The 26,722-nt window shown below is 40.3% G+C and overlaps 4 protein-coding genes across 6 annotated transcripts; 1 reads left to right on the top strand and 3 right to left on the bottom strand.

Annotated features, from left to right (window-relative positions):
• The first annotated feature begins 224 nt into the window (after positions 1–224).
• On the top strand, positions 225–15,702 carry LOC133849410 (plastin-3). 3 transcript variants are annotated; one of them, XM_062285466.1, is made up of 6 exons: positions 9,795–9,901; positions 10,274–10,484; positions 12,600–13,710; positions 13,778–14,056; positions 14,127–14,380; positions 14,439–15,702. In XM_062285466.1, exons 2-6 carry the CDS (start codon positions 10,407–10,409, stop codon positions 14,634–14,636), a joined length of 1,920 nt encoding a protein of 639 aa, XP_062141450.1. In that variant the 5' UTR covers positions 9,795–9,901; positions 10,274–10,406; the 3' UTR covers positions 14,637–15,702. The 3 variants fall into 3 exon arrangements, with proteins under 3 accessions (XP_062141451.1, XP_062141450.1, XP_062141452.1); XM_062285467.1 differs by lacking the exons at positions 9,795–9,901; positions 10,274–10,484 and adding an exon at positions 225–1,158; XM_062285468.1 differs by lacking the exon at positions 10,274–10,484 and having other exon boundaries at positions 9,838–9,901.
• An 859-nt stretch (positions 15,703–16,561) lies between these two features.
• LOC133849411 (transcription initiation factor TFIID subunit 11) lies at positions 16,562–17,913 on the bottom strand. The gene has a single exon (XM_062285470.1). It carries the CDS (start codon positions 17,868–17,870, stop codon positions 16,782–16,784), a length of 1,089 nt encoding a protein of 362 aa, XP_062141454.1. The 5' UTR covers positions 17,871–17,913; the 3' UTR covers positions 16,562–16,781.
• A 145-nt stretch (positions 17,914–18,058) lies between these two features.
• LOC133849412 (receptor-binding cancer antigen expressed on SiSo cells) lies at positions 18,059–19,230 on the bottom strand. Its single transcript, XM_062285471.1, has 3 exons — positions 18,791–19,230; positions 18,600–18,728; positions 18,059–18,541 (listed from the first exon to the last, which is right to left on the bottom strand). Exons 1-3 carry the CDS (start codon positions 19,127–19,129, stop codon positions 18,338–18,340), a joined length of 672 nt encoding a protein of 223 aa, XP_062141455.1. The 5' UTR covers positions 19,130–19,230; the 3' UTR covers positions 18,059–18,337.
• A 390-nt stretch (positions 19,231–19,620) lies between these two features.
• LOC133848624 (monocarboxylate transporter 7) lies at positions 19,621–25,094 on the bottom strand. The gene is made up of 5 exons (XM_062284260.1): positions 24,937–25,094; positions 23,778–24,851; positions 20,377–20,521; positions 20,184–20,304; positions 19,621–20,118 (listed from the first exon to the last, which is right to left on the bottom strand). Exons 1-5 carry the CDS (start codon positions 25,054–25,056, stop codon positions 19,866–19,868), a joined length of 1,713 nt encoding a protein of 570 aa, XP_062140244.1. The 5' UTR covers positions 25,057–25,094; the 3' UTR covers positions 19,621–19,865.
• Positions 25,095–26,722: the final 1,628 nt, after the last annotated feature.

The raw sequence follows: 26,722 nt of genomic DNA, 5'->3' as shown, positions 1-26,722 counted from the left end.
TCATTTAATAAGTGTTATCGCTAATCCATAAATTATTCTAGTTAATCTTAATATTTTTCAACATATAAAAAATCAAAAAGCTGTTCGAAAAGCCGCACCTCTTTGGAGGCATTTGTGGATTGTATGATAAATGTGGTATATTTTGGTATATTATTGGGCGTTATATAGTATATATTTGAAATACATTTTGGGGTCACGCTGGTTGCGAGCTGTATCAGTTTTAATTCAGACTTTCTTGCGCGTGGTTGTTCGTATGCCCTGGTAAAGCGCTAACAAACTTGTCGACTTATTGTTGTTATTGATTAACAAATAACAAAGTCTACGGCGAACACTACGAAGCCGGCAAACACCGCCAACGCCAAAAAGTAACAATAGCAACCACAACAAAAGCGACTAAGCCAAGCTTACCGCAAACGTGTAAATACGAGTGGGAGGGCAAAAGTGAGTGAGACCAGATTTTGTGGGTTCATATTTTGTTAAGTGCAAATAAAAGTCGTGCTTCGTGTGCCAAAAAAGAAAGAAAAGTGAGAGAGCGAGAAAGAGGAGAAACGCAAGCGGCAATAACAAATACCATAAAAAATATAAGAAATAGAAATAGCAAAATAGCAATTATCCAGCGCAGTAGCGTGTAAAAGAATTAACAACAATAACAGCAGCCATAAGTAAAAGACGCCGCTAGCGACGCCAACGCCACCTAAAAGAAAGTGTCACCGTTTGTCGTCGCATCCCCCTGCCCCCTTTTTGAAAGACGGTCATCTCACCCAACAGCAAACAGACCCACCACCTATACAACAACAAGAACAGCATCAAAGCAGCGACGCAACGCCGCAGCAGTAGCAGCAACAGAGGCAGCGCAGTTTTTCGCACAACAAAAACAATAAGAGAGCGGCAAAATATAAAAGAATAAAACAAACGGCGACATCGAGTGAAATTAACTTTTATAATTTATTTAAATACTAGCCAATATAACAATTAAGTCGAAGAACACATAGAATCGGCAACAGCAACAACGGCAGCTTCGTCTTCCTCTTCTTTAACAACAACAACAGCAACAACAATAAAAGCATAACGAAGATAAACAAAATGGCAACACTAAACAAATTTACAAAAACTTTATCCATTGATGAAAAGGCCGAGATAAAAGAGAAATTTACAGAGGTGAGTAACAAAAAAATACCGTTTAACGGAAATTACCATGGATGTTAATTGAATGTTAGCTTAATCAATATTGCATTTGCTGCCGGCAAAAGGGATGAGAAAGGGAGGGAAAATGTATATAATTAGAAAATATACTTATATTTACATATATAGCAATTGCATGAGTCATTTTGAGCCGCATTTTTGCGTCGTCGACTTCGTTGTCAAAACCGGTGCATGTGGGCGTCGACGTTAGCAGCGACGTCGACAATGGCCTTCAACAACCCCCCATGAAGAAGAGAGCGACATCAACAGCAGCTAACGGTAATGCGCCAGCCAGCCAGCCACAGCATGCATACATATCAATGTATACAGATACCTACAAACACACAGAGAGCATTATATATGTGTGTGTGGGGGAGCGCAGTGCATGGGGGAAAACGAGTTCCCTTGGGTGGTGGCCACGCCAAACTGTCTTGGTGTGCATATGCAGTCGACGCACGACAACGCAGCAGCAACGCAAATGTGCAAAATCACAGCGACACAGCAGCGCATGCGCTTTGCCTCAGTTGCGTCGCTGTCGACGCACAAGTTCAATGTCTGCCTTCCCAATACCCCACACACATACACATGCAGACACACATACGCACACACATACAAGCAGACACGCATACATGACTAATCAAAATAAACTAGCAACAACGCATGCTTCTTTCACTTTACTTGGAATTTCATATGAATTTCGCGAAAATAATATTTGAATAATATACACACGTATATACATATACGAGTGGAGAATGTTGTGTATGTGTGTGTGTGTGTGTGGGGAGAAGTGTATTTTCATAGTATGACAACACAACGGAACGTTGAGAGAGAGAAACAAGGCAAAGAAGGCGAATAACAGGCAAACAAAAACCAGTTTCTGCTTAAAATAAAGACACACTCATACATATACACTTACTGGCACAATAAGAAGATGGAGAGCGTGAAAAACTACGACTCAGCAGCAGCCCACAAGCCAAAGCTAAAAGTCGACGTTGCGATGTCGCTGCCCAGTTCAAAGGGGCAGCAGTAATTTTCGTTCAACGTTTTGTGTTCAATTTCTTTACCCACCATACAGCGCAAGCGAGCAAGAATGAGACAGAGTGGGGGAGAGAGAGTCAGTCAGTCATTCAGTCGCTTCACACATTTAATAGTTTTCAGGTGGCAGCATTTGCGTGTAACTGTAATTGCTTTGACTGTGTCTTCAACCCGTCTCCTCTCACTCAAACCGCCCACTCATTCAATGCAATTTTGAGTCGTTAACAGAAGCCATAGCGGCAGAGCAGCGCAGTAACAGAGCACGCGCAAAGCGTTAATCAAAACACAATGCGCGCGCGCGACTCTCAACAAAAGCGCTTGCTGATGAAAATGCGTGACAAACGAAACGATGAAAAGGATAACAGAGACACACTCACACATACTACTTTAACAGTGACAATGAGAGCGCAGCGTAGGCGTCGTTGTCGGGTTGTTTTTGTTGCGGGTGCGAAACGAGGCGTTGCTAAATTATACTTGCTGCCCATGCTTGTCACTCCCTCACTCCCGCGTACACTGATTGACACTTGAAAGTGGATTTTGTTATTGTTGGCTTTTTTATTTGTGATTTATATTAATCAGTAAGCATGCCTTGGCGACTATGATGATGATGCTGCTGCTAAGATGACTAATGCAGCAAGCCAGGAGCGAGAGCGAGTGGGAGGAGGAGAGTAAAGCTTTTGGCTTTGCTGTTCCGCATTTGCTTATTTTGCTTTTGTTTATGTCAATCAGACACAGACGGGCAGCGGCGTTGCCATACTGCCATAAAGCTGCGCTGCTGCTGCTGCTGCTGCTGTTGTTTGTCTTTTCTTGTGGTTTTGTATTTCTTCGGCGTGGGAGTTGCTGAGTGTTAATTGCCGCAAAGCCTTGCATTTTGAGTGAAATACATATACATACATATACGAGATATTCGTATGTGTGTTGTGTGTATGTATGCATACATCTTTTTAATGTTTATCAGCTTGCATGTCTTATGAGCGAAGCGGCGGATGGCAGCCACATAATTCATTGGGCTGCGTTTATTAGGTCTGCTTTTTGTTTTTGTTGTTGTTGCTGCTCTTCTTCCTCTTCGTTTTCTTGTGCCCATTCACATACTAAAACAACAACAAGAGCAGCAGCAGCACCGTTTGTTGTTGTTATTGTAGCTGCGCTTGGCTTTTATCAAGTGCACTTTAAGTGCGTTGTTTTCGTGGGGTTGCCAAGGAGGTGGGGCAGGGGGAGGGCTACTTATGAATGCACTTAAACATTGCTTTGCATTTAGAGACATAAGCCTCATGGACGTTTATATTTAATGCATATGTTGAAGTATTTTACAGTGTCACTCAAAAGTCGTGCACAGTGGTGAATGCATTGTGTAAGAGAGAGAGATAGAGATAGCACAATATGACATCAGTCTGCATGGAATGCGATGGCAAGCAAAAAATAACTGATGATATGCACTCACACACACAAACATACACGTACAGTGTGGAGTGCAAATTGTTTTGCAAATATTTACGTGATACGTGATAAAAACGCATATAAAATGTTCACATCGAAAATATGTTGCATTTTTGTACTGCTTTCGCACCACGGTGCCGCTGTATTTGCAGGCGAAAGTGATTTTTAATGCGTTCAATGCGTCGCGTCGCATGCAACTGTCAGCTTTTAGCGTTGCCACTTGTCATTTGTCCTTATGCAAAAAGTTTTTGTTTTTTTCGACGCTTTCTTCGATCCGATGCGATTCATTTGGTTTGCGTGCCGAGTTTCTTGAACTCTGGATTACCAGTTACTTTTATGGCAGGCGGGCGATAACACACACATACACATATACATGTACATATGTATGTAAGTATGTTTTGCAGGTTTTCACTTAGCTGCATAGACTTGTCTAAGAGGCAAGAGAAGGGAGGGAGGGAGACATGCAAACAGTGACACTGAACGATTTACTGCCTCATTATCAATATTTGCCAGTGTGGCAGCACTGGTGCCTGGGAGACTAACAGTTAATTTGTCAGCTATGTTAATTAATACACGCCTTTAAGGTGTGTTCTTGTCCGACTCGCTGTCTGACTTATTTCGTAGTTGTAGTTGTAGTTGTAGTTGTCGTAGTTCCCAAAAGCGCTGACTCATCGGGAAAAGCAACTGCTAAAGTTGTGTACATATTATTTATCCTTATGACTAATATACATTTGTATATACATATGTATGTACATACGTACAGTACGTATTATGTTTCCGATATCATCATCATCATCATCATTATCATCATATTGCAATCAGTCTGTGCGGTGTGTGTTGTCTGCCACGCCCTTTTCACATTCGTGGAATGGGGGCAAAGTGGTTGAGCATTTTAAACGGACATTCGCTTGCTTTTGTCTATGCGGCGGACGGATATGTGTCACTCTGTTGCTGATTATACAATTCACTTAAGTTAACAACTACTTGTACACACAAATGTTGTTGGTCGCATTGCCAATTTCTACATAAAAATTTATTACACTCGACTCGGCACTCGAAGAGCACAGAGACAATGCGCAAAGTCAAATTTGTTGTACGTGTTACAAATTTCAATTGACTGCACGATAACAACAAAAACAACAACAACAGCAATAACAATAACAACGTCGCCGACAACTGCTGAAGATGACAACATATTGTACCTACTTGTACAACGTACACTGCAGGTGACAAAAATGTCAAGTTCGAAACAGATGCAACAGATCTTAACAAACAATTTTGAGTTTATAGTATAATTTATTACTCTTGCATAATTTACTTCAAATCCAATTTAAGGAAAATGCAATTAAATCGATAAAAGATCTAAGCTTATTTCTTATTCGTTGCTATCTAGTAATTTACCCAGATTTTTAATAAGATGCCGAAATTATATTTCAGAGAATCCCATAAAAGTTGAATGCTAAATTAATTTAAATGATTTCCTTGTGTTGCCTTTCAATTATTTTAATAGTGGAGGCGCAATAAGATCAAATACAACAGATACCTGAGATGGTTCATCATTTAGTTGAAGATTATGCAAATCAAATAATGAGTAATAAATGTGCTTTGCATTCTAATTCAGTCGTCTTTTGATTATAGGCTATTTTTCATTCATTAATTGACCTATTTAGATAGAATGCATGATATATATGTATGTTTCAATTCATAGTTTCAATTAGTCGGTTTTGTTTTCTGTTTCTTGTTTTCGTTTTTTTCGCGGTTTCTCAATTTCAATTGTGAATGAACACGGCATGCAAATTGACTTGTTGCTCATATGTCGGGTGTCAACTGATTTGTCTATCAACCCATTTATGCCCCATCCACCATCTTTCCACTTCCCCCCGCGCTCGCTTCTTTTGTGTTCGACTGAAGACAACTGTAAATACATTGGTGGCATCTACATAATCAATGGGTTGCCTTTCTGACTGACTCTCATTATGAATTTTGTGTTCAATTGATTTCCTCTACGACTATATTTACGATCGATTCAGGTAACGTCGTCAAAGCGTCGTCAAAGAAGTACTTCGGTATTCCATCTATAGATCTATGTATGATTGTTGTTGCTGTGCTTGGTGTTTCTGATTAACATGTTTCGAATGTTGTTGACTCACTACTCGCCAATTCAATCAACGTCAACTGCTCTAATGTTGCGTTGATGTAATGCCGCGCCGCCTTTGTTGTCGAGGTCGGGTCTCAGCTCCAGCTCCAGCTACAGCTTAGAGCTCGACAAACTGCACAAACAGTTTTTTACTTTTAGGCAAACATTGAAATAGTCACCAACAAAATAGCAATGCTCCACTTTCAGTTAGTTTGCGGGCTTAACAAAGGTTCGTTCGTTCGTTCGTGCTTGGCATGAGCAATTGGAATTTGACTAGTGAACTGGTTCCAGGCCACCACAATAACAACAACAGCAACAACAACAACAAAGAAATTGAGAAAAACCGGTTCAACGAAAGCGAAACAAAATCATAACAACAAAAACAAGAATAACAATAACAGCATAACAAACCATAACACATAGATATAATACTTAACTTACCTTAACTTGTACCTGCATATGTTTGTATTTTGTTTGCTGAAACTGAGGGCACATTGTTGTCATTACGGTTTCTGTTTCTGTCTCTGTCTTTTTTCTTTAGTTTCTGTTTCTGTTATTGTTATTATACCCGCTACCCATAGGGTAGAAGGGTATTATAACTTTGTGCCGGCAGGAAATGTATGTAACAGGTAGAAGGAGGCATCTTCGACCCTATAAAGTATATATATTCTTGATCAGCGTCAACAGCCGAGACGATATAGCCATGTCCGTCTGTCCGTCTGTGTGTCTGTCTGTCTGTCCGTCCGTCCGTCCGTCCGTATGAACACCTAGATCTCGGAGACTATAAGAGATAGAGCTATAATTTTCGACAGCATTTGTTATGTTTGCACGCAGATCAAGTTTGTTTCAAATTTTAGCCACGCCCACTTCCGCCCCTGCAAATTAAAAAAATCGAATAACAAGCGTAACTTTAGAGCTAGAGTTGTGTCGTCTATGGTATATTTTGAATCGATATACCAAACATACCATTTGGTATATTTTTAGCATTTTCGGTATATTTTGAAAATGATACCGCAATATTTTCCCTTTTTTAAAAATAGGTAGCGGATATCTCACAGTCGAGCACACTCGACTGTAACTTTCTTACTTGTTTTTATTGGGATTGTGATTGTGTGTGGCTTAAAGCGTTTTCTCGCCCTTCGCTCACAATTTGTTGCTTGTGTCAAGTCGTGTCACAAAGACGTCAGTAACTTCAATTTGTCTATCGCTCACATTTGATCACGATTTGGCGTCCTGTTTAAGAATAATTCCAAAAGATCCTTGCTGAATACACATTTCTTATGATTACTATATTTATTTGTAAAAACTTTCTCGATCTATTCTCCACTCAGGCGTCAGTGAATGTGGAAATTCCAACTCGTAGTTATACCGAATAGTATATAATATAGGCAAATCCGGTCAGGGGGCTGGTGATCTAAAAAAAAAAGTGTAGAATGAAGTCAACAAAGGGACAAACAAACAAAGTAAACACCGTTTAGCAGCTTTTTCGGGTTTGCTAATGAACTTCATTTGCCGTAAATTGACGTGGAATGACAATGACAACGAAGTTCATTAACAAAACTTTCGCGGACCTGCTGCTTGGCTTGTCATAATCATAATTACGGCTTGTGTATGTTGCCGTTTGTTTTCTGACCTTTTTTTTTTACCTTTGCTGCTCTTAAACTTACCTGTTTTTTTTGGTTCCACCGAGAGGGAAAGAAACTACGGCTACTACTGCGATTCTTTGGCAATGCCAAGTGGAAAGGCCACGAGCCGAACTTGAACTTGATGCGGTATAAATAAATATGTGCCGCGAGTGACTCATTAAAACTACATTTGAAATTGTTCGATCCATTCAAATGAATCATTAGGCGTGATCATATAAGATCTATTTGAAAGACGTAGTTGATTCACGCTTTTTTTTTTGGTTTTTGGGAGAAGGTTAACTCTCAACTTCAAATGACAGAGATAAATATTTTGGCCTAGCACCAATAGTATTTACGGTAATATTTGCGGAAAGTTCCGTCCCCGTCTTCAAAGCAGCAACAGCAGCCGCTTAAAGCAGTGTTGAAAGACTAAGTCTATCGAAATGTAATCGATAACTTAAGAGCTTAAAATGTAACAAGCGTGTGACTTGGAATTAAAAGCTGCATAAATATTCAGATTGTAATGATATATGATATATACTCGTAGGTATGAGGCAACTCTGCTGTCAGCTGGAAATAATCTGGCGAACAATAATGATGCAACGCAATCTCACGACAATGCATGAACACATAACAACACAAGTTGCATTGACCAGCTTATCGAAAAAAAAAGTAAACTTAAATATAATCGTCGTTGCATTTGCACAGCTGAAAGAAATCATAATACGATATACATATGTATGTATGTGTATATATAGAGCTTGCCTTGAACAATGCATACTCTTTGTCCGATCCGATTGGCGATTGTCGATTGTCGATCAACGATGACTAAGCCCCGCCGAATGGACTGAAGTGGACACATGTTGTGGCGATGCGACGTCCCTCAAAGCAAACCCATGAATATGTCAAAGAAACTACTAAATTATAACTGCCATCGATTAGGTTATGTGTGTGTTTTGTGTAATTTCGGTCTCTTATCAAGGTATTTCCTTATCTTTTCCACTTTTTTTTTGTGCTTTAGCCAAATAGTATTAAATTTATGTTTAACAAGACATCATTTGGCAAAAGGCAATTGGCACATAATTCCCTAGCTGATACAATGGCTATTAAAAAACCAATTACGTTTAAATGTCATGTTTCCTCTCTCCCTCTCAACTGTCTTCTATGATTGCTCTCTCTCTCTCTCTCTCTCTCTCCCTCGCTCTCTGTCTTTATCACTCTCTGATTCTTATTTATTCTCTCGCTCTCCCATAACTTTACTTACGTAAGTTTGTATGATTTTTAATAAAAAAATGTTGATGCGTAAGCAATTTACCAAAAGGTTTTTGGCACTTGACAATTCAAGAGTAGCCACGTTTTCAAAGAAAAGCCAAAAATCGAAAGTTTATAATAACATATTTAGATATCTATACTTAAATATAGTAAGATTGGAATATTATATATGTATTTAACTTAAGTTTAATCAATAAACGAATCATCAAGATTAATCATATAGATTCAGATCGTGGAATTGATAATTTCGATTGTAATCGATCAATTTGAAAACTAAAGCATGATCAGTTAAGAATAGAAAAACTACAAACGCTTTGACAACCCTTAAACTCTATACGCTAATCGAACGTAATCTGATATTCTTAATCGATATTGGCAAACAGTCTCACTCACTCACTCACTGACTGACATTTTGTCGCTTTGAATTTGATGTGGAGCAAGGTGTCGATCGCATTGGTTGCTCGCTTGACTGATTGCCTACCCATGATGATTGGTGTTGAGCGCCCTCTGGGTTACTTTACGCCTCTTGCCTTTTGCCTTATCAGCACGATTGACCAAAATACCCTAAAGTAGAGCTCCACATACAATACACTTGCATAGGCCAATTGCCGTCTGTCCGCTGCTCATATGACTTTTCTAGTTTTATAATTGAAAATATTAAAAAAAGAATGCAAATGGAAATTGATATCGTAAAATGTCCATAATGAAAATGTGCAATCCATGAATGACTAACTAAGCAAGTAGCCATCTTCGGACTTACAACAAACATGAATGACTAACCAAGAGCAGAGAGAGGGAGTGAGTAAGAGGGGAGGGGAGGGAAATAGTAACAACAATAAATAAAATATGATTCAGGGCAGCAAGAAAACAGGCTCTCTTTCTTCAATATGGTTTTTTTCAACTCACTTTCCCTTCTCCTGCCCCTTACGCCACCTAATCGCATAATGTTAACCGCAATTGCCTTATCAATACTTCGCTCTCGCCTTCGATTTGTATGCAAGGGAGAAAGAGAGAGAGAGAGCGTGAGTGGGAGTGTGATTGTGTGTGTGTGTGTGAGTGTGTGGAGCACGAGTGGTTTTTGTTTTTCTGCAGATAAAAGAAAAGGCATAAATAGTGCGGTCGGCGGCAGGCGCTCTATTAGTAGTACAGCTCCTCCAGCGGCGCCAACACAGCTGCATATTCTTCATTCCGATATTCGCCCGCATCGCATCAGGTACACAATCCTTGTCGCGCGCTCTCTCTCGCTCTTGCTCGCTCGCTCTCACTGTGTGCATCGCGCCACGCAAACGCTCTCTCTCGCAGTTCGCTCTCATCAGAATCGCGCGCTCTCTCTCAAACGTGTGCATAACGGTGCTTTTTGTTTCGCCTGTCGTCGCCGCCCTTCGGTTCAGTTTGCGAAGTTCATTTCAGTTCGTTTCATTACATTCTCGAATCGATCGCGTGTCCGCGTTCTCCTTCTCCTTTTGATTCGAAATCATTCAATTTGCGTTTGCATTTGCGTGTGTGTCGGTGTTGTGTGTTAAATCAATTTACTTAATTTAAGCATAATTTTTGTTTTCGTTTTTTTTGTTTATTTTTTGCTCAGCAAGCAATAAGACAAACAAGCAAATTGCAAAATATACTTAGAGTATTACTATATACAAAAGTGCCGACGCCTCCCGTCCAAATCGATATACTATACACACTATATCTACTAAATCAGTGAAAACAAATTGAAAATGGCTGATATTATGAATATTGAGCAGCAGCAGACTCTCGAGGAGTTCAAGCAGAATCTGGAGGAATTGATACCCGATGTACGTATCCTCCCCAAAAAAGAAAAAGAATATAACATGTAGATGGCGCCACAATTGTGCAAATTTGTTTCGGTTTTTCTTTGCATTTCAGTTTTATTACTCACGACAACGATTCACGTAATCAAAAGTTGTGTGTTTGCTTTACCTACTCCGGTATGGTCTCGACTATTGTCGGCACACTTTATGGTTTTTAATCGATAACAACACAGTCACAGTTACAGTGAACTCTGTCGATAATGGTCGAGCTTTTATTTTTGTATTTGTTGTAGTGGTACTTCCGTTATTTGTCAGTCATATGTTGGTGGACTTATCACACATTTTTGGGGTTTTTTTCTGATGTTGTTGTTGTCTATTCCCTAAAACTCCCGCTTCTATGCTGTTTACCTGCAGTACTCTCTTGCCCTCCGCTGTATAATTTGGCACGTAATCATTACCATATACGTAAACTGCTGCTATTTTCGATTTTGTTGCCTTTTTGCCACAAAACTTTATCTTATCGTGACAAACGCAACCAACACCATCATCATCGCCATCGTCACCATCATCATCATCATCATCATCATCATGATTATCGACCGAACGACCAAGCGACGCAAATTCCATAGAATATAGTACCCATATATGGATGTATGCACATATTTATGTATATGGTTACTATATGGTCATGATGTGAATTTCACACTAAAACCACAAACACGCAAAAACGTTCCGCCCTTCCTTTGCTTTGCTTTTTGGCGAAATGTTTGCGTTTTTGGGTGGAAAGGCAAACTTTTCATTTGCTGAAGTTAAAGTCGAAAAGTCGAAGTTACCATGTATTTCTAATTTGGGCTTGCCCTGACTTAAATGTACACAATGTCTTAACATAAAGCCAAGTTCCCTCCCTTCTTTCCTTCCATACATACATAAGTATGCTTGGAACCCTCTAGAAATATTACTATGCCTGCTTAAGTACTATTTAAGCACCCAAAACCTATTAGATTGCTGCTGAGGCATTTTTAGAATTCCATTATCAAGTTTTATTTGCCGTAGCCTTATGAAGGGTCTATTCCCAACGACGAGCGTTGTGAAAATAATAGTCTTGTGCAAAATACTATAATAGATCATTCTTCATTATTGCTATTTTTAGCAATAATTATTGACAGTTTCTCTTTGGTATGCATAGGTATTAATTTCTATTCCATTTTGTTTAACTGACTCTTGGCCATTTTGACAATAATTACGCTATAAAATGCTTGCCACAATGCCGACACTTTAACTCAGTGTAAAGTACTATCGATAGTAATGGCACTTATCGATAGTAATGTTTAAGAATGCCGTCATCGTATTTCATTTGAAAATTACTAAATCGTATTGACCGCAAATGTTTGAGCATTACACAATTCTGTTTATTGGTGATGATCGCACGATTCCCTCTCTGTACATAATCGATATCGATAACGATAACGATTGTGTGTAATTTATGAGCAAAGGCTGTCACAGTGACAACCGGGTCGGCGGGTTACGTCAGACGACGCCTGATGATAATCAATTAGTTCTTTGTGGGCTACAAAATGATATGCAGGCGCTTCAGGAAGAACCTTGGGCCAACTGTTTACCAGTCATCTAATTGGCCATAAAGGGGGGGTGACAGCGAAGCAGGGAGACGGGCGTAATTAATCAACAGACAGTGCTCTATGTGTGTGTGTGTGTGAGTGGAAGCTGATAAGCAAAAAGAAAACTGACTTGATGAAGAGCAAGTGCGAATGTAGATAGTGACGAGAACTGCCAGATGGCAATTGGTGGGGGTTTGGGGAAGTCGGGGATATGAAGAAAAGGGGGAAGTGGCATGAAAACAGGTGAGGAGCAATATTGCAAATAAAACATATTGCCCCAAGGCTATTGTTGATCAAAAGAAATGGGGGAATGTGCAAATTTGAATTGATTTCGATGTCGATGTCGATTTGCATGCCAAACTGATTGCTGCTGACTCATCATCATCATCATCATCATCATCATCATCATCAATGGGGAAATGACCAAGAGGATGAGTCAGAGTCTTACTCACTGACCAATATAGTTGTAATTGATCAATAATATGATAATATTGCTAACTGAAGCTATTCTCTCTATTTGCAGTTGGATGCCAACAAGGATGGCTTCATCGATCTGATCGAGCTGAAGGATGCCCTCAATCAGGTGGGCTTCAAGCTGGCCGGCTATCAGGTGCGCGAGATGATCGATGAGTTCAAGAGCAAACAGCGTACCGCACATCAGGGCAAACTCAATTTGGAGGAGTTCGAGACGCTGTGTCTGGATCTCAAGTCCAAGGATGTGGCGAGCACATTCAAGACTGTCGTATCGAAAAAGGAGAATCTGGAGACGTTGGGCGGCATGTCGAGCATATCATCCGAGGGCACCACGCACTCGGTGCGTCTCGAGGAGCAGCTGGCGTTCTCCGATTGGATCAACTCGAATCTGGGCCACGACAAGGACCTGCAGCATTTGTTGCCCATCGATGCGGAGGGCAAGCGTCTATATCAGTCGATCAAGGACGGCATCTTGCTGTGCAAGATCATCAATCACTCCTGCCCCGACACCATCGATGAGCGCGCCATCAACAAGAAGAACCTCACCGTCTATCGCGAATTTGAGAATCTGACGCTGGCGCTCGTCTCATCGCAAGCCATCGGCTGCAACATTGTCAACATCGATGCCCACGATCTGGCCAAGGGTAAACCGCATCTGGTGCTCGGTCTGCTCTGGCAGATCATTCGTATCGGTCTCTTCAGTCACATTACCCTGGACAGCTGCCCCGGATTGGCTGGCCTGCTGTTCGACAACGAACGTCTCGAGGATCTGATGAAAATGTCACCGGAGGCGATCCTGTTGCGCTGGGTCAATCATCATTTGGAGCGGGCGGGCATCTCGCGTCGTTGCACCAACTTCCAGTCGGACATTGTCGATTCGGAGATCTATTCGCATTTGCTGAAGCAGATTGCCGGCAACGAGGCTGATGTCAATTTGGATGCATTGCGTGAATCCGATCTGCAGCAGCGTGCCGAGATTATGTTGCAACAGGCGGCCAAGCTCAACTGTCGCAGCTTCCTCACGCCTCAGGATGTGGTGAACGGTGTCTACAAGCTGAACTTGGCGTTCGTGGCCAATCTGTTCAACAATCATCCCGGTCTCGATAAGCCCGAGCAGATCGAGGGACTCGAATCCATTGAGGAGACGCGCGAGGAGAAAAGTAAGCACATGCTTTATATTTAATAGAATTCTATTTGTTAATTATGGAATTTTCCTCAACTCTACAGCTTATCGCAACTGGATGAACTCGATGGGCGTGGCGCCCCATGTCAATTGGCTGTACTCTGATTTGGCCGATGGCCTCGTCATCTTCCAGCTGTTCGATGTGATCAAGCCGGGCATCGTGAACTGGAGCCGTGTGCACAAACGTTTCACGCCGCTGCGCAAGTTCATGGAGAAGCTGGAGAACTGCAATTATGCCGTCGATCTGGGCAAGCAGCTTAAATTCTCGCTGGTCGGCATCGCCGGACAAGATCTGAACGACGGCAATGCCACGCTCACATTGGGTACGTTTTTACTCTCTCTTCACACTGCGAGTGAACTTTTTGGTTTAATTGTGACTCTCTCTTTGCACAGCTCTCATTTGGCAGCTGATGCGCGCATACACATTGTCGATACTGTCGCGTTTGGCCAACACCGGCAATCCGATCATCGAGAAGGAAATCGTGCAGTGGGTGAACACACGTCTCGCCGATGCCGGCAAACAGTCGCAGTTGCGCAACTTTAACGATCCGGCCATTGCCGATGGCAAGATTGTTATCGATCTGATCGATGCCATCAAGGAGGGTAGCATTAACTACGAGTTGGTCCGCACCAGCGGCACCCAGGAGGTGAGATTCATATACAGCTCGTGCTTATGTGACGTATACTTAATTTGAGTGCTTGCAGGATAATCTGGCCAATGCCAAGTATGCCATATCGATGGCGCGCAAGATTGGCGCACGCGTCTATGCGCTGCCCGAGGATATTACCGAGGTGAAGCCCAAGATGGTGATGACCGTCTTTGCCTGCATGATGGCGCTCGATTATGTGCCCAACATGGACAGCGTCGATCAGAACAGCGTCAATCACAACAACAGCAATTGAAGCGAGTGCAGTAACAGCAACATCAACAGCAACAGCATCAAAAGAATCCACCAGAGCAACAACTCAATTATATATATTTACTTGAAATGAAAAGGAGTAATTAAACAACAAACAAAACACACACAAGTACACCCACATACATATGCATATGTATTTGCTAATTAACTGCAACTAACCAACTTTAAAACATTTGGCGCAACAACAACAACAACAACAACAAAAAACAGCAGTTGCAGCTGCTGCTGCTGTTCTTTTCAAGCTTTTTTTCTACAACATTTCTATTGTATTATTTTGTTTGTTTGCTACAGCAAAACGAGATCGCAGCACTTTAAATTAATATTACTTATTTTTTTTTTTTAAATAATTTAATTATACAAATTTATGATATGGAACCTTATTTTATAAATAAAGGTTTGGTCTGCCTTTCTGTATACTCCTCCGCTTTCGACGAGTTTTTCCGTCTTCTGTTTCATGCCTTCTCCCCCATACAAAGGAAATTTTTGTAATCATAATATTTAATAACAACTAACTAAAAAAGAAAAACAAATACTTTGTAATATATATTTATATACATAAAAGAAAACCATATACATATACTTATATACATACTATATATGCATCATATATGTGTATATGTATCTATTTTTGCATCAAGAGTTGCCTGATAAACAAGAGGGACAAAAGTGTAAGAAAAATAACAACAACAACAACAACTACAAAAAGACGCAAACAAATAGCGGCGACTTTTTTTTTCTAATTGTAAGCAACACGATAACAACAAACAAGAACATTTTTAAGCCACTTTTGTTTATGTTTTTCCCGACATTTTTTTTTTTTATTATTATTTTGATGTGTTTTTATTCTTGTATTTTGTGTGTTTCGCATTAGAGCGAGACGGCATAAATCGCACGGCTTAGAAAGAGCCAGCGAATGATCGATTGATATAAGAAATGGCAACAGTTTTTAGTGCAATGAGGCGAAAAATATACAACAAATTTGATAAAAGAAAAACCAACAAACAAAAACAAAACGTAAATTTAAAACGTAAACATAAAAGTAAAGCTAAAAGTTAAATTACCATACGCATTATGAAAGTATAAATAATAAAGTAAACAACAAAAACCAAAAAAAAAAATTAAAACATTTTCTTATTATTTCTGACTAGAATAAATGTGGGTAGAAAAAAGTAAAATGAAAACATATTTAACAGAATAAAGTGTAAGTTATGTGAAAAAGTGAATGCAAAAAAAAAATAGAGAACGTCGGTCGATTCATACAGCAAACGTTGCAGCCACTTGAGTTCCACTTTGATAATCTCACGCTATCGATAATTGGAATAATAAGAAATTGAAATGTAGCACAGATTGTGATTCGACCAACTGTTTACTTAAGATATAGATAGTGGAGTCGCTCTCTAGCGGGAAATAAGTTCTCTTCTAATATTTACCAAAGATTTTATTTGCTAACATTTTTCCCTTAGCGAGAATTCACTGAATTCGCGTATATATATTTTTTTATTAATTTTATTATATGATTTGAAATCGCTTGCAATCTCACTGATAAGGTTTACTCACGTGGACTGAGAATAAAAGCGATTCCATCGCATAGAAACAATCATAAAGATTTTGGGGAACAAAGTGCACATGACTAGAGAGCAGGGAACGAAGAAATATCTTTAATACAATTGAAGAAATATTTTATTTAATAATGATTAAGATATTGTTATGTACAAGAAAGAAATATATATGCTCTTATTATTTTGTAAATCTTTATAAACTCAAAATTTATGTTTTCATAGCTTACACTTTGGACATTTTATTTTGAGATAAACAATAAGATAGTTCCTAATAATAATATATATAAAATGCAAGTATGCATGTGAAAATACGAAATTCTGTGAAGAATAATGGAATACTAATTATATATATGTAGTACGTGTTTAGATTAGGGAATAGATCAACTTTTTAAAGGCTATTTTGACAGCAAGAAAATTAAGATGATTCTTATTGATATCTTTTATTTCGAAATAAGCAATAAGAAAGTTGTCGATAAAGGAATTCAAGCACTTAGCTAAACTTAAGTTAGAGCTAAACCAAAAAAAAAAAAACAAAAAGCTTGCAAGGACATCTTTCACTGCTCAGCGATTCACGGAAGGATTGGAGTGCGTCGTCGCAGCAGCTTGGTGAGTCTGCGTCCAACTGGAGCTGGCAACGGTGACGGCGACGCAGTGACAACGGGGATCGGCGGAGTTATGCTCGATCGGATGATGGGATCGGGATGCTGTTCGTCCTGGCTGTAGCTGTAGCTGATGGTGCGCTTGTAGATGCGCTGCTCCTGCTCCGATTGGCGACCACGCGGCTTGCTGCTGGTGCGCTTCTTGCTGCTGGCCGCATCGTAGCAGCGATTCATGCGCTTGCCACCGCTGTCCTTGCACTCGTAGCAGATGCTCTTGCCTAGCAGGCGACGCACACAGAGACTGCTGCTGCTGTTGCCGGTGTCTGCTGGCTGGACAATCGTCGTGTGACGCTTCTCCACGGGCTGCTTGTCGCGATATCGTTTATACTGGCTGCCACTGCCGTAGGCATACTGCTCCGGTTGCGCCTCGTGCGAGTAGCTGCACGTCTCCGAGACTTCATTGTTGCGCGGTTCGCGGCAAATGGTGCACAATTGATCCTGGCGCCGCACACGCCGGCACTTCTCCTTGGGCTTCTGCTGTCGCTGCACATTGCTGGCCTCCGCTTGTGTTTCGATGCTGTCATCCAGCGTCGCGTCGTGCTCCTCAACATGATCCTCGTCGCCGTCACCGTCGCCGTCGCCGTCATCATCATTATCATCGTCCTGCGCGACGCGATCAAAGTATTGACGCACAAATTGCTCGTAGTTGCGCTCGTAATCCTCTCCAGACAATCCCTCTGTGCTGTCGACATCGTGCGCTTCTATGTCATCATCCACATTGTCATCAAGCTCAGTTGCCTCCTCATCCTCACCCTCCACCTCCACCTCCACATCATCATCATCATCAACTGCTGCCTCATCCAGCTTCGGCTGCGCAGCGACCACAAGTGGGGAGCTTGATAACGATGACGATGGCGTGGACGTCAAGGCAGCGGCGTCATCATCGAGCGTGAGTGCGTCCAGGCGCTGGAGCAGCTTGCCGGGAGCAAAGGCCTGCCAGTAGTTGACACTGCCATCGTAGCCGACAACGGCACCGATCAGCAGCAGCAGCAGCAGCATTATGCGATCTAATGCTCAGATGCGATTGGAGGGCATTATTTATGGCAGTCAGTTGGGTCCATTGATGCGTGGCGTGTCTGGGGATTGGGCAATGGAGCAAGCCAAAAGCTAAGCAAAGGCAAAAACCGCAGCACGTCAGGAAACGTCTGGCTGGAGGAAGTGCGAGTGAAAGGCAACACGTTTAAATGTAATCTTTTTGGCTGCCCACTTTATTGAGGCCAACCACTTTTGCACAAATCTTGCGTTGTGTTGTGTGTCTTGGGGAGAGGAATAGTAATAGGAAGAGGAAGTGGAAGTGGAGGGAAACGCAGGCGGGGGTCATTAAACTAAGGGGCCAATTGTCAACTAGAAGATGTTTAGCGCCAATCTTAAAGGAATTAATTACAAAGTGTAAACGCATTGGAATGAATATAGAGATGGATTTGGATTTCAATTCAAATTACGATTGCGTTTTTGCCATTTCTTAACTACGCCATTCTCTGCACATCGCTGATCCGTTGCGCCCCAATGCTTGGCTGCGGCGTCTTGGCCGTCGCTGTTCCCTGTCCATGTGCCTGATGTCGCTGGTGGCGCATCTCACGACGCTTTTCACGTATAATGTGCTTGGTCTGCGAAGTGTCCAGCTCCTCCCAGCCGCCCGCATTGTCATCCACCCAATCTTCGAGATCAGCCTGGAAGAGAGCAGCAATGCAGACGGTTGCCGAGATGATGATCGTATGCTCTACTTACATTTGCACTTATGGGCACCATGTCGTCTGCCTTCAGTCTTGAGAAGTCTGTTGGCGACGTCGTAGTCGTCGCCGATGCTGCATCGCCCAGATAATACTTTAGCTGTGGCTTAATGTCCGGCGTTAGCTCCTACAACAATGAATGGGGTGTAACCAAAAAGGAGCAATCAAATACTCAATATGCAAACTTACGCTAAAGAAATCTGGCTCTGGCTCCTCTTTAGGCGGCGTTGGCGGCTGCGCCATGCGCTGGCGATACTGTTCAATGTGCTCTTCGACGGTGCGCGGACTGTCATCCCATGAATTCCAGTCGCGTTCCCGCCCTCCAGTTGCGTTTGTCGTGGCACTGATGCCGCTGCTGTTGTTGTTGGGGGAGGAGGAGTTGGTCGCAAAGTCGTTGCCAACCATCACCGCTTGCAGCTGATCGTTGCCGGCGTGGCTGAGCTTGCGGCGACGTGAGAAACAGCAGAGGGCACGCCGGCAGAGCGTTATGATGCCCAGCAACAGCATTTTAATTTGTTGCAATACCATTTCACTTCCCTTTTTCTATAGTAGTTGTAGCAGTTGTGGGGATTGGGGTACAGCAAAAGTATGTGGGGCACAAAAGAAACAAGCAAAACAAATATGATGTGTGTGTACTACTAGTGTGACCATACTATGCAGTTGTACGAACAGCTGTTTCGCATGCAGCCATACAAATGCTGACTGTTATACTCATATGTTTTGAAAATATTTTGACCTATTTTATTTCACCTTTTTAACATAATTTAAGTGACTTGATTAGAATGCAAATCAATCATTTTAAGGCGTACATTTACTTAATTCAATATTTTCATGTTCTTATATAGCCCTACCTGGCTGGCTTGATATTTCTATGATATCGATAATAATTATGAGGCAGTCGCTTATTATATTATGCTTTTGGCTTATGGCACGAAAATACTGCAAAATTCGACATTTACAAGAATTTTAACATGCAACAATCCTTATTTTCATTTATTCCCATGTTCTTGGTTTTTGCAAGGTATACAAACGGCTAGTATTTACAAAGTTGGTATATTTTGCGACTTAAAATAGTGCAATTCGAAAGACAAATTTAAGTAACGGGCTACCATCTTTATTGCGGGAAGTTTTTAAGTTTTTCTAGAACAATAAAAATCACACGTTATTTTTACATTATTTGGACTAAATTTTAATAAATGTGTGCATGCGGCATTATAAACATCTCAAAATATGCTTATTGAGCATTTAATATAAATGATTACATTTAATGCGCCAATGTGTTGTTCCCATTGCTCTGCTCGCCAACATTATTGCGGGCAAGTTTACTGCGTCGGCGGAACTTGATGATTAGAACTTCAATGACCCAAGGAAAAGCACAAAGCGCCATAAATACGTTTAATATGTGAAATACCAAAATGTAATCCTGAGTGCGATCGCGTATGTAACCAACTATTGGGCCTATAAGAAACATTCCATTGCCATGAGTGAACATAAATAAACCGTAACCGCTTGCAAATCTGCAAAACAAAATCGGAAACCGTGTGAATATTGAGTTAACATTAATTGAAATTAGCGTGAATACCGTTCCTTGGGCAAATAGTCCGCGAAGACCAAAGGTAAAGGGACGTGAATCCAAGTACGTAAAAAGCCCAGAACCGCCGTGACGCAGGCCATTCCCATGAAGTCAGTGATTCCATCGAAAGCTGCATGCAATAAGTGTATGTATGTATTAGTGAAATGTTACACTGCGTGTGTATGTAAATCGCTATGTATACCGAAACGAGCAAAGACGGTAAAAAGTGCACCACCCAAGTAAATGTAACGTGCCGGCACCTGTATAAAAATCGCAGTAACTGCCAAAAATATTCGGGAAAGCAAATCGGCTGAAGCGCCTATTGCAATTATTTTTGCGGTATCAACCTGAAAAGAAAAAACGTAAAAGCTCAAACAAAATGGAGTAATCGTGCAAAAGGGTTTGCGAATATCAGTGCAAAAGCAAATGCAAATGTATCGTATAGTCGATTCTTTCATATTGATAGCATCTCTATGCGCATGCGTGCAAGTGGGACAATTATAGTGCCAAAGTAAAAACAAAATGGCATGCAACAGTCTAACAAATTCTGTCATTTGATTTTCATTTCTGGACCGTGAAGTTCATCCTCTGTCTGTATTTAAATTGGCAATCGTCAAAAATGCTGCAAGTGTTTGGATATTATTAAAAAACAAAGCGAACAATTAAGTGACAACTTAAAAATTGGAAAAGTTAATAATATAATAATATAATAAAAGGTAAGTGAACAGCGAAATAAAATATGACGCAACACGTTTTGCGAATACAGTTAAAAGCGCATGCGTGCAATCGGGACAAACGTTGTGCAGTTTGAGAATGTAAAAAAGTTATTGTCAAGCTCTTATTTAATTACTGGAATTAAATAATTGAAAATTACTAAATGTGTTGTATTAACGAATAAAAACCTGAAAAGTTTAGTTTGTGATCATTTCCATAAAACTGAAAATCGGATGTCAATTTGAAAATACAAATGTAGCATCTTGTATGTATTCAAAGCAATACAGTGGTTCACAGCTTATTTCAACCACCACCAACCGACAACTTTGAGTTAGTGTACTGGCCAAACTAAAAGAGGTATTAACTTTATTTAAACGCAAGATTTTAGTTTAATGTTTTAATATACAAGATACTTTTTCATTTATCCTCTAATTTTTTGTTTACTATATAAAATTATTGAAAAACAAAAAAATGCCAAAAAAAAGTACCACAGCTTATTTCAACCAGCTGAAAATAACTAAATATAAATATGTTAAACTGTGTATTTAGAATTTCGTATGACCTCCTTCTTGGTTATTAGCTCCTTCCAGACAGTTTGGAATAGATTCCACCAATTTTTTTGTGATATAGGGCCTAATTTTGTCCCATTTTTCCACTAAAGCCGTTTTAAGGTTAGATTTGTTGGAAATTGGCCTTTTTCCGATGTTCTGGTCCAAAATGGCCCAAAAATTTTTTTACAACATTTATGTCAGGTTACTGAGCTGATGGTTTCATGACATGACGACAGTTGCACATTAGCCAATCTTGGCCAATTCCTGCCTTATGCCTAGGGTCATTGTCTTGGTAGAAGCGGAAATCATCCTTAATGCCCAGTTTATCTGCACTTTGGATCAAATTGACATTCAGTACCTCTAGGTATTGAGTCTAGTCAATGGTCGCGTCAATAAAATTGAGTTTTCCGACTACGGCTGTGGACATACAGGCCCAAACCACGACGCTACCACCGTAATGCGTGACTGTAGGCTTTAAATTTATCTTTTGAAGCCCGGAATTTGGATTCTGACCGACATATGGAGCTCAACCAAGCCGAAAATGTTGATTTTGGACTCGTCCACAAATATGATTAAGTTCAAAAGTTTTATCCTTTCCCACATGCTCCTTGACAAATTTCAAAGGAGCCTTTTGATTCGCGCGCCTTATAAACGGTTTCTTGCGCCTTATACTGTCATTAAAGTTACTTTCCGCAGTATTCTCGAATTGATTCTGGGTGGCACGCCTTACTCAATTCCTCCTCAATAACACTGGCCAATTTTGGTGGCGAAAATTTTGGATTTTCCCGATTTTCCGGACAATATAACACGCGTCGGTCTCATTAAAAAATGCATTGGGTACATTTTGCCCTTCTCATGCACTATACATTCCCGAAAAAACAATGAAATGATTATTTGCACAGTTGAAACACTCAGATGCAGCAATTCATAAATTTTTGGACGGGAAAATCCATTCTTTAAAGGAGCTATGACGTCATTTTCCTTCTCAATTGTGGTTCACGGACCCATTTTGTAAAATACGCGTGTATTTCGAGATCTAAAGCTTAAAATGTCGAAAATCGAACTTCTATGTATTGAAAATACTATACACAAAGCAATAGATCCATAAAGACCAGTTATTTTCCTAGGAAACTGATCTTCGCACAGCTGCAAAGTTGCTGGTTGAAATAAGCTGTGGTACTTTTTTTTGGCATTTTTTTGTTTTTCAATAATTTTATATAGTAAACAAAAAATTAGAGGATAAATGAAAAAGTATCTTGTATATTAAAACATTAAACTAAAATCTTGCGTTTAAATAAAGTTAATACCTCTTTTAGTTTGGCCAGTACACTAACTCAAAGTTGTCGGTTGGTGGTGGTTGAAATAAGCTGTGAACCACTGTATGTCGCATTTGTATTTTCATATTTATGTATATGTATGTGCGTCTTCCAATACAAATTTTATTGCAATTTCAAGCACGTGATTAATGTATGTATGTATGTACTTGTTTGTATGTACATATTTGTATATGTATGTACATACATTAGTATGTAATCATGTATATATGTATGTAGGTATATGTACATACATATGTATGTGATTCTACACCACATGTTTACACTTTCAAAATGGAGGAAAATGTGCGCATGCGTGTGCGAAATTTATAAAAGTGCTGTTAAACATTCATGTGTGTATGCATACATACATACATTTATTCGTAATTATTGGACTGGATATATTTTTTTATTATACAGCTGGTAGTTGCGAATGAATGTGTGTTATGTAAATAAATAAATTGATTATGTGTTAATTAACGTGTTAATTAAACTTATAATGTAATGATATTAGTAAATTTGCTCGATGAATACAATTATTTGCCAGTAACATTTACATTTTCAAATATTTATGTAATTTTCATTAAATATGAGTTGCATTTGTGAGACTAAAATAAGACTAAGAAATTACAAGAACAGGATGGGCACATGCGAGCACAAGTGTGAACGAAGGAGACAGTTATATGTTTCAAACAACAAACAAAATGGCGATGGAAGTTCCATGTGTTCAATATTTACAACACGTTAATTGTATTAATTGATTCCAATGATATTCAAAAAATGTTGGTTGAATAAAATAAAATTCAAATAATGATCATTAATGTAAATAAAATAGTTCTATTCTAAATTAGGATTACAATTATTAAGATTTGTTACAATAATCATAATAATTTTATCATCACCACAGCAATATCATAATTTACCTATTGGAGTCGGAATGATTTGAGCGTAGTAAGTTTATGTGATTACACGATCATTTCGAATGCTAATGTCAAGTTGTTTATCTATAGATCGCACTGACTTACCTTCGTGTAACCAAGTTCAAACAGATATGTCGGCTGCATGGTGAAGAAAGTGATGTCCGAGTAGAGGGCAAAGGTGATGCCAAGCACAATGTTCACATAGACGGGCTGTTTGAGCAGCGTCAGATCAAGAAAGTCCACAATGGTGCCACAGAGACTCTTCTTCGTGATGACCTCCGCCGGAGGCGCGGCGGCCTCCTGTTCACCCACTGGTGATCCGCTGATCACCGATTGACGACGCGATGCCTGCAGGCTGTGCATCATTTGTGGCGATGCGTCCGACACCACCATGGAGCCCGTCCAGTTACCCAGACTCGTGATGCTCGAGGCGCGACTGCGCAGTATTTGCAGAGCATGCTCCTCGGCATGCGAGGAGACGCGGCGCGAACTCAAGTGCGAAACAGGCAGCGAATCGCGGACCTCCGACTCAGTGGCAAACTCCAGCTCTGGTATTGGCTTTAGTGGTGTCTCTGGCTGCACATGGACAACGACTGGCTGTGATGGAGTGCTCGGCTGCTGCTGCTGCAGCTGCAACTCCTCCTCATCCAGGGGAACGCGTTTCATGTGCCATTCGACGGGCTGCATGAGCAGCATGCCCAGCACAGCGTGTGCATTGATGCCGGTTAGTACCAAGAGGCAACCACGAAAGCCATACCATTCAAGCAGCTTCTGCATGGCAATGGGATAGGCCATCGCTCCAAGGCCGATTAAGGTCTGGGCGAAACCCATCCACATGACACGATTGAGCACAAAGTAATTGTTAAATGTCGTATAGCAGGTGGGCACAATGAGACCAAAACCGACGCCCTGCAACAGGCTGAACGTTAAGAGCAGATCCAACGTCGAGGTGGCAAACACCTGCAAAGCTGTGCCCAGACAATAGAGACCACCGCCCACGAGTCCCATGCGACGCATGCCATATTTGCGAAAGAGCGAACCGGAAAAGAGGCCAGCAAAGCTCATGGCACAGAAGAATGTGCTTGTGATGATCGCAATGGAGCTCGTTTCGGCGCCGATGCTCTTGAGGAAGTCACCGAAGACGAGACCGAACGAAGGCAGTGACGAGAGGCCGCTGATCTATGTGAGGAGTTATAAATGAAAGCTGCTGTCATTTGATGTGATATACAAGTATTGAGAGAGAGAGAGAGAGGGTATGGCTCACAAATGGAAACGCCATGCCGATGCAGACGAGTATTCCCCAGCCGCCATCGGGAGGCACCAGCTTATAGGATTTGGATTTGGATTTCGCTGGCCGTGTTGTTGCTCCTGTCGTCGCCGTCATCTTAGCAGCTCGAACGTTCGACGGTAAGTGATTGTCGACTCATTTTCCCATCATATCGTCACACGGCATCCGCCCGACTTTGTCCGCTGACAGTAGCAATTAGTTTTATGGTGATCTCCCCATTTTAAACCCTATCTGATAAGATTGTGCAAATAGGCCCTGATGATATGATGCTATTGCTGTTGCTGCTGCTCTTGCTGCTAATGATGTTGTCGTTGTTGTTGTTTAGTCCCAGTTTAGTAGTTGGATGCTACTGCTTCCGTGCCACGCCCCATTTTAGGTAGACAATACCCTTGCCAAGAGCTTGTCTAAATTATTACAGCTTCCTTAAAGTTTCCATCATGTCAACGAATTTGATAAAACTAGCTGCAGCTGCACGCAACTTGCGTCAGATCAAACAACTATATATTATAATTCTATATAAATTCTACTATTCATAATTCATTCAACTTAACTATGGAATTTCCACCCTAGAGTATTTCATCTTCGCCGTGTCGCATCTCGATTTTTAACATCTTGTTTTTTTTGTGTGTAATTGCAAACAGAAGCTGTTGGAAGTAAAGTCACAACTATCGTAATTTTTTTCATGTTTTTTTTTTTTGTTTTTTGTATCCACAACACTACACAGCTTAAATAGTGATAACATCAAGCGAACTCTTTAAATCCCCGTGAGATTTATTACAGTTCCTCTCCCTTGGACAGTCACGTCGTATGATTTATTGAAACTTAAATTTATTCTTCACGCATTGCCAACATTTACAGTTGTCTGTTTACATTCCTCGCCAATTTTTATGGTCGCCCAGCAGCAAGCTCAGAACAACAATAGTTGCAACAGTTGGTGCAGCATCATCATCAGTCAGTGTTACAGAAAGAGATAGTGATTGCTCAATTTATCAACGTTTTCTATTTCCTCGGAAATACTTCATCATATCGCAGTTATTTCGCTTTTATCAGCATTTTATCGCCCTTGTTCTAATACCCTGTAATTATGCAATCGAGTGAAAGGTGTGTATTTGCATTAACATTAGATATGTCTTGCCATATCTCTTACGTGTCTATCTCGGTGACGGAATTTATCTATATAGACTGGAATCTCCAAAAATACCTTTATGATTTCTTGTATAACACTTGCTGATAATATTTATAACTGCTTTCATATTTTAAAGACAACTGTTTATACACTTTGCTGAATGAGAGAGCAATATGGTTTTTTAGTTTTATATTATTTTATTTCAATTTGATAAAATATCATAGATATATAAATATGTGTCGCCATATCCATATCTCCTAATCTGGAATCTCCAAAAATTCCTTTATGATTTCTTGTATAACACTTGCTGATAATATTTATAACTGCTTTCACATTTGAAAGACAACTGTTAATACCGTTGACAGAATGAGAGAGCAAAATGGTTTTTCAGTTTTATATCACTTTATTTCAATTTGATAATATATCATAGATATATTTATATATTATATATAAGGCTACAATATCGTCAATATATGCATGTCGAAAATATTACAATGTTATCTAAATATATATATATATATATGTATGTATATATAGTTACAGTAGAACTACACACAGATCTACACATATATGTATGTAGTCTATGGATATAGTAAATGTATACAAAAAAACAATTAGTCAGATCTACACACATAA

Source organism: Drosophila sulfurigaster, chromosome X (assembly GCF_023558435.1).
Source record: "Drosophila sulfurigaster albostrigata strain 15112-1811.04 chromosome X, ASM2355843v2, whole genome shotgun sequence".
NCBI classification, from domain to species: domain Eukaryota; kingdom Metazoa; phylum Arthropoda; class Insecta; order Diptera; family Drosophilidae; genus Drosophila; species Drosophila sulfurigaster.
The sequence above is the reverse complement of the archived record's forward strand: the minus strand, read 5'-3'. Positions and strand labels throughout refer to the sequence as shown.

Coding starts and splice junctions, on each gene's coding strand:
- LOC133849411 (XM_062285470.1), bottom strand. CDS start 17,870: ATGCTGCTGCTGCTGCTGCTGATCGGTGCCGTTGTCGGCTACGATGGC.
- LOC133849410 (XM_062285466.1), top strand. CDS start 10,407: ATGGCTGATATTATGAATATTGAGCAGCAGCAGACTCTCGAGGAGTTC. Junction 10,485..12,599: donor TGGAGGAATTGATACCCGAT/GTACGTATCCTC, acceptor CTCTATTTGCAG/TTGGATGCCAACAAGGATGG. Junction 13,711..13,777: donor GGAGACGCGCGAGGAGAAAA/GTAAGCACATGC, acceptor TCAACTCTACAG/CTTATCGCAACTGGATGAAC.
- LOC133848624 (XM_062284260.1), bottom strand. CDS start 25,056: ATGACGGCGACGACAGGAGCAACAACACGGCCAGCGAAATCCAAATCC. Junction 24,852..24,936: donor TCGGCATGGCGTTTCCATTT/GTGAGCCATACC, acceptor CTCCTCACATAG/ATCAGCGGCCTCTCGTCACT. Junction 20,305..20,376: donor TACCGTCTTTGCTCGTTTCG/GTATACATAGCG, acceptor TATTGCATGCAG/CTTTCGATGGAATCACTGAC.
- LOC133849412 (XM_062285471.1), bottom strand. CDS start 19,129: ATGGTATTGCAACAAATTAAAATGCTGTTGCTGGGCATCATAACGCTC. Junction 18,729..18,790: donor CAGAGCCAGATTTCTTTAGC/GTAAGTTTGCAT, acceptor TCATTGTTGTAG/GAGCTAACGCCGGACATTAA. Junction 18,542..18,599: donor TGGTGCCCATAAGTGCAAAT/GTAAGTAGAGCA, acceptor GCTCTCTTCCAG/GCTGATCTCGAAGATTGGGT.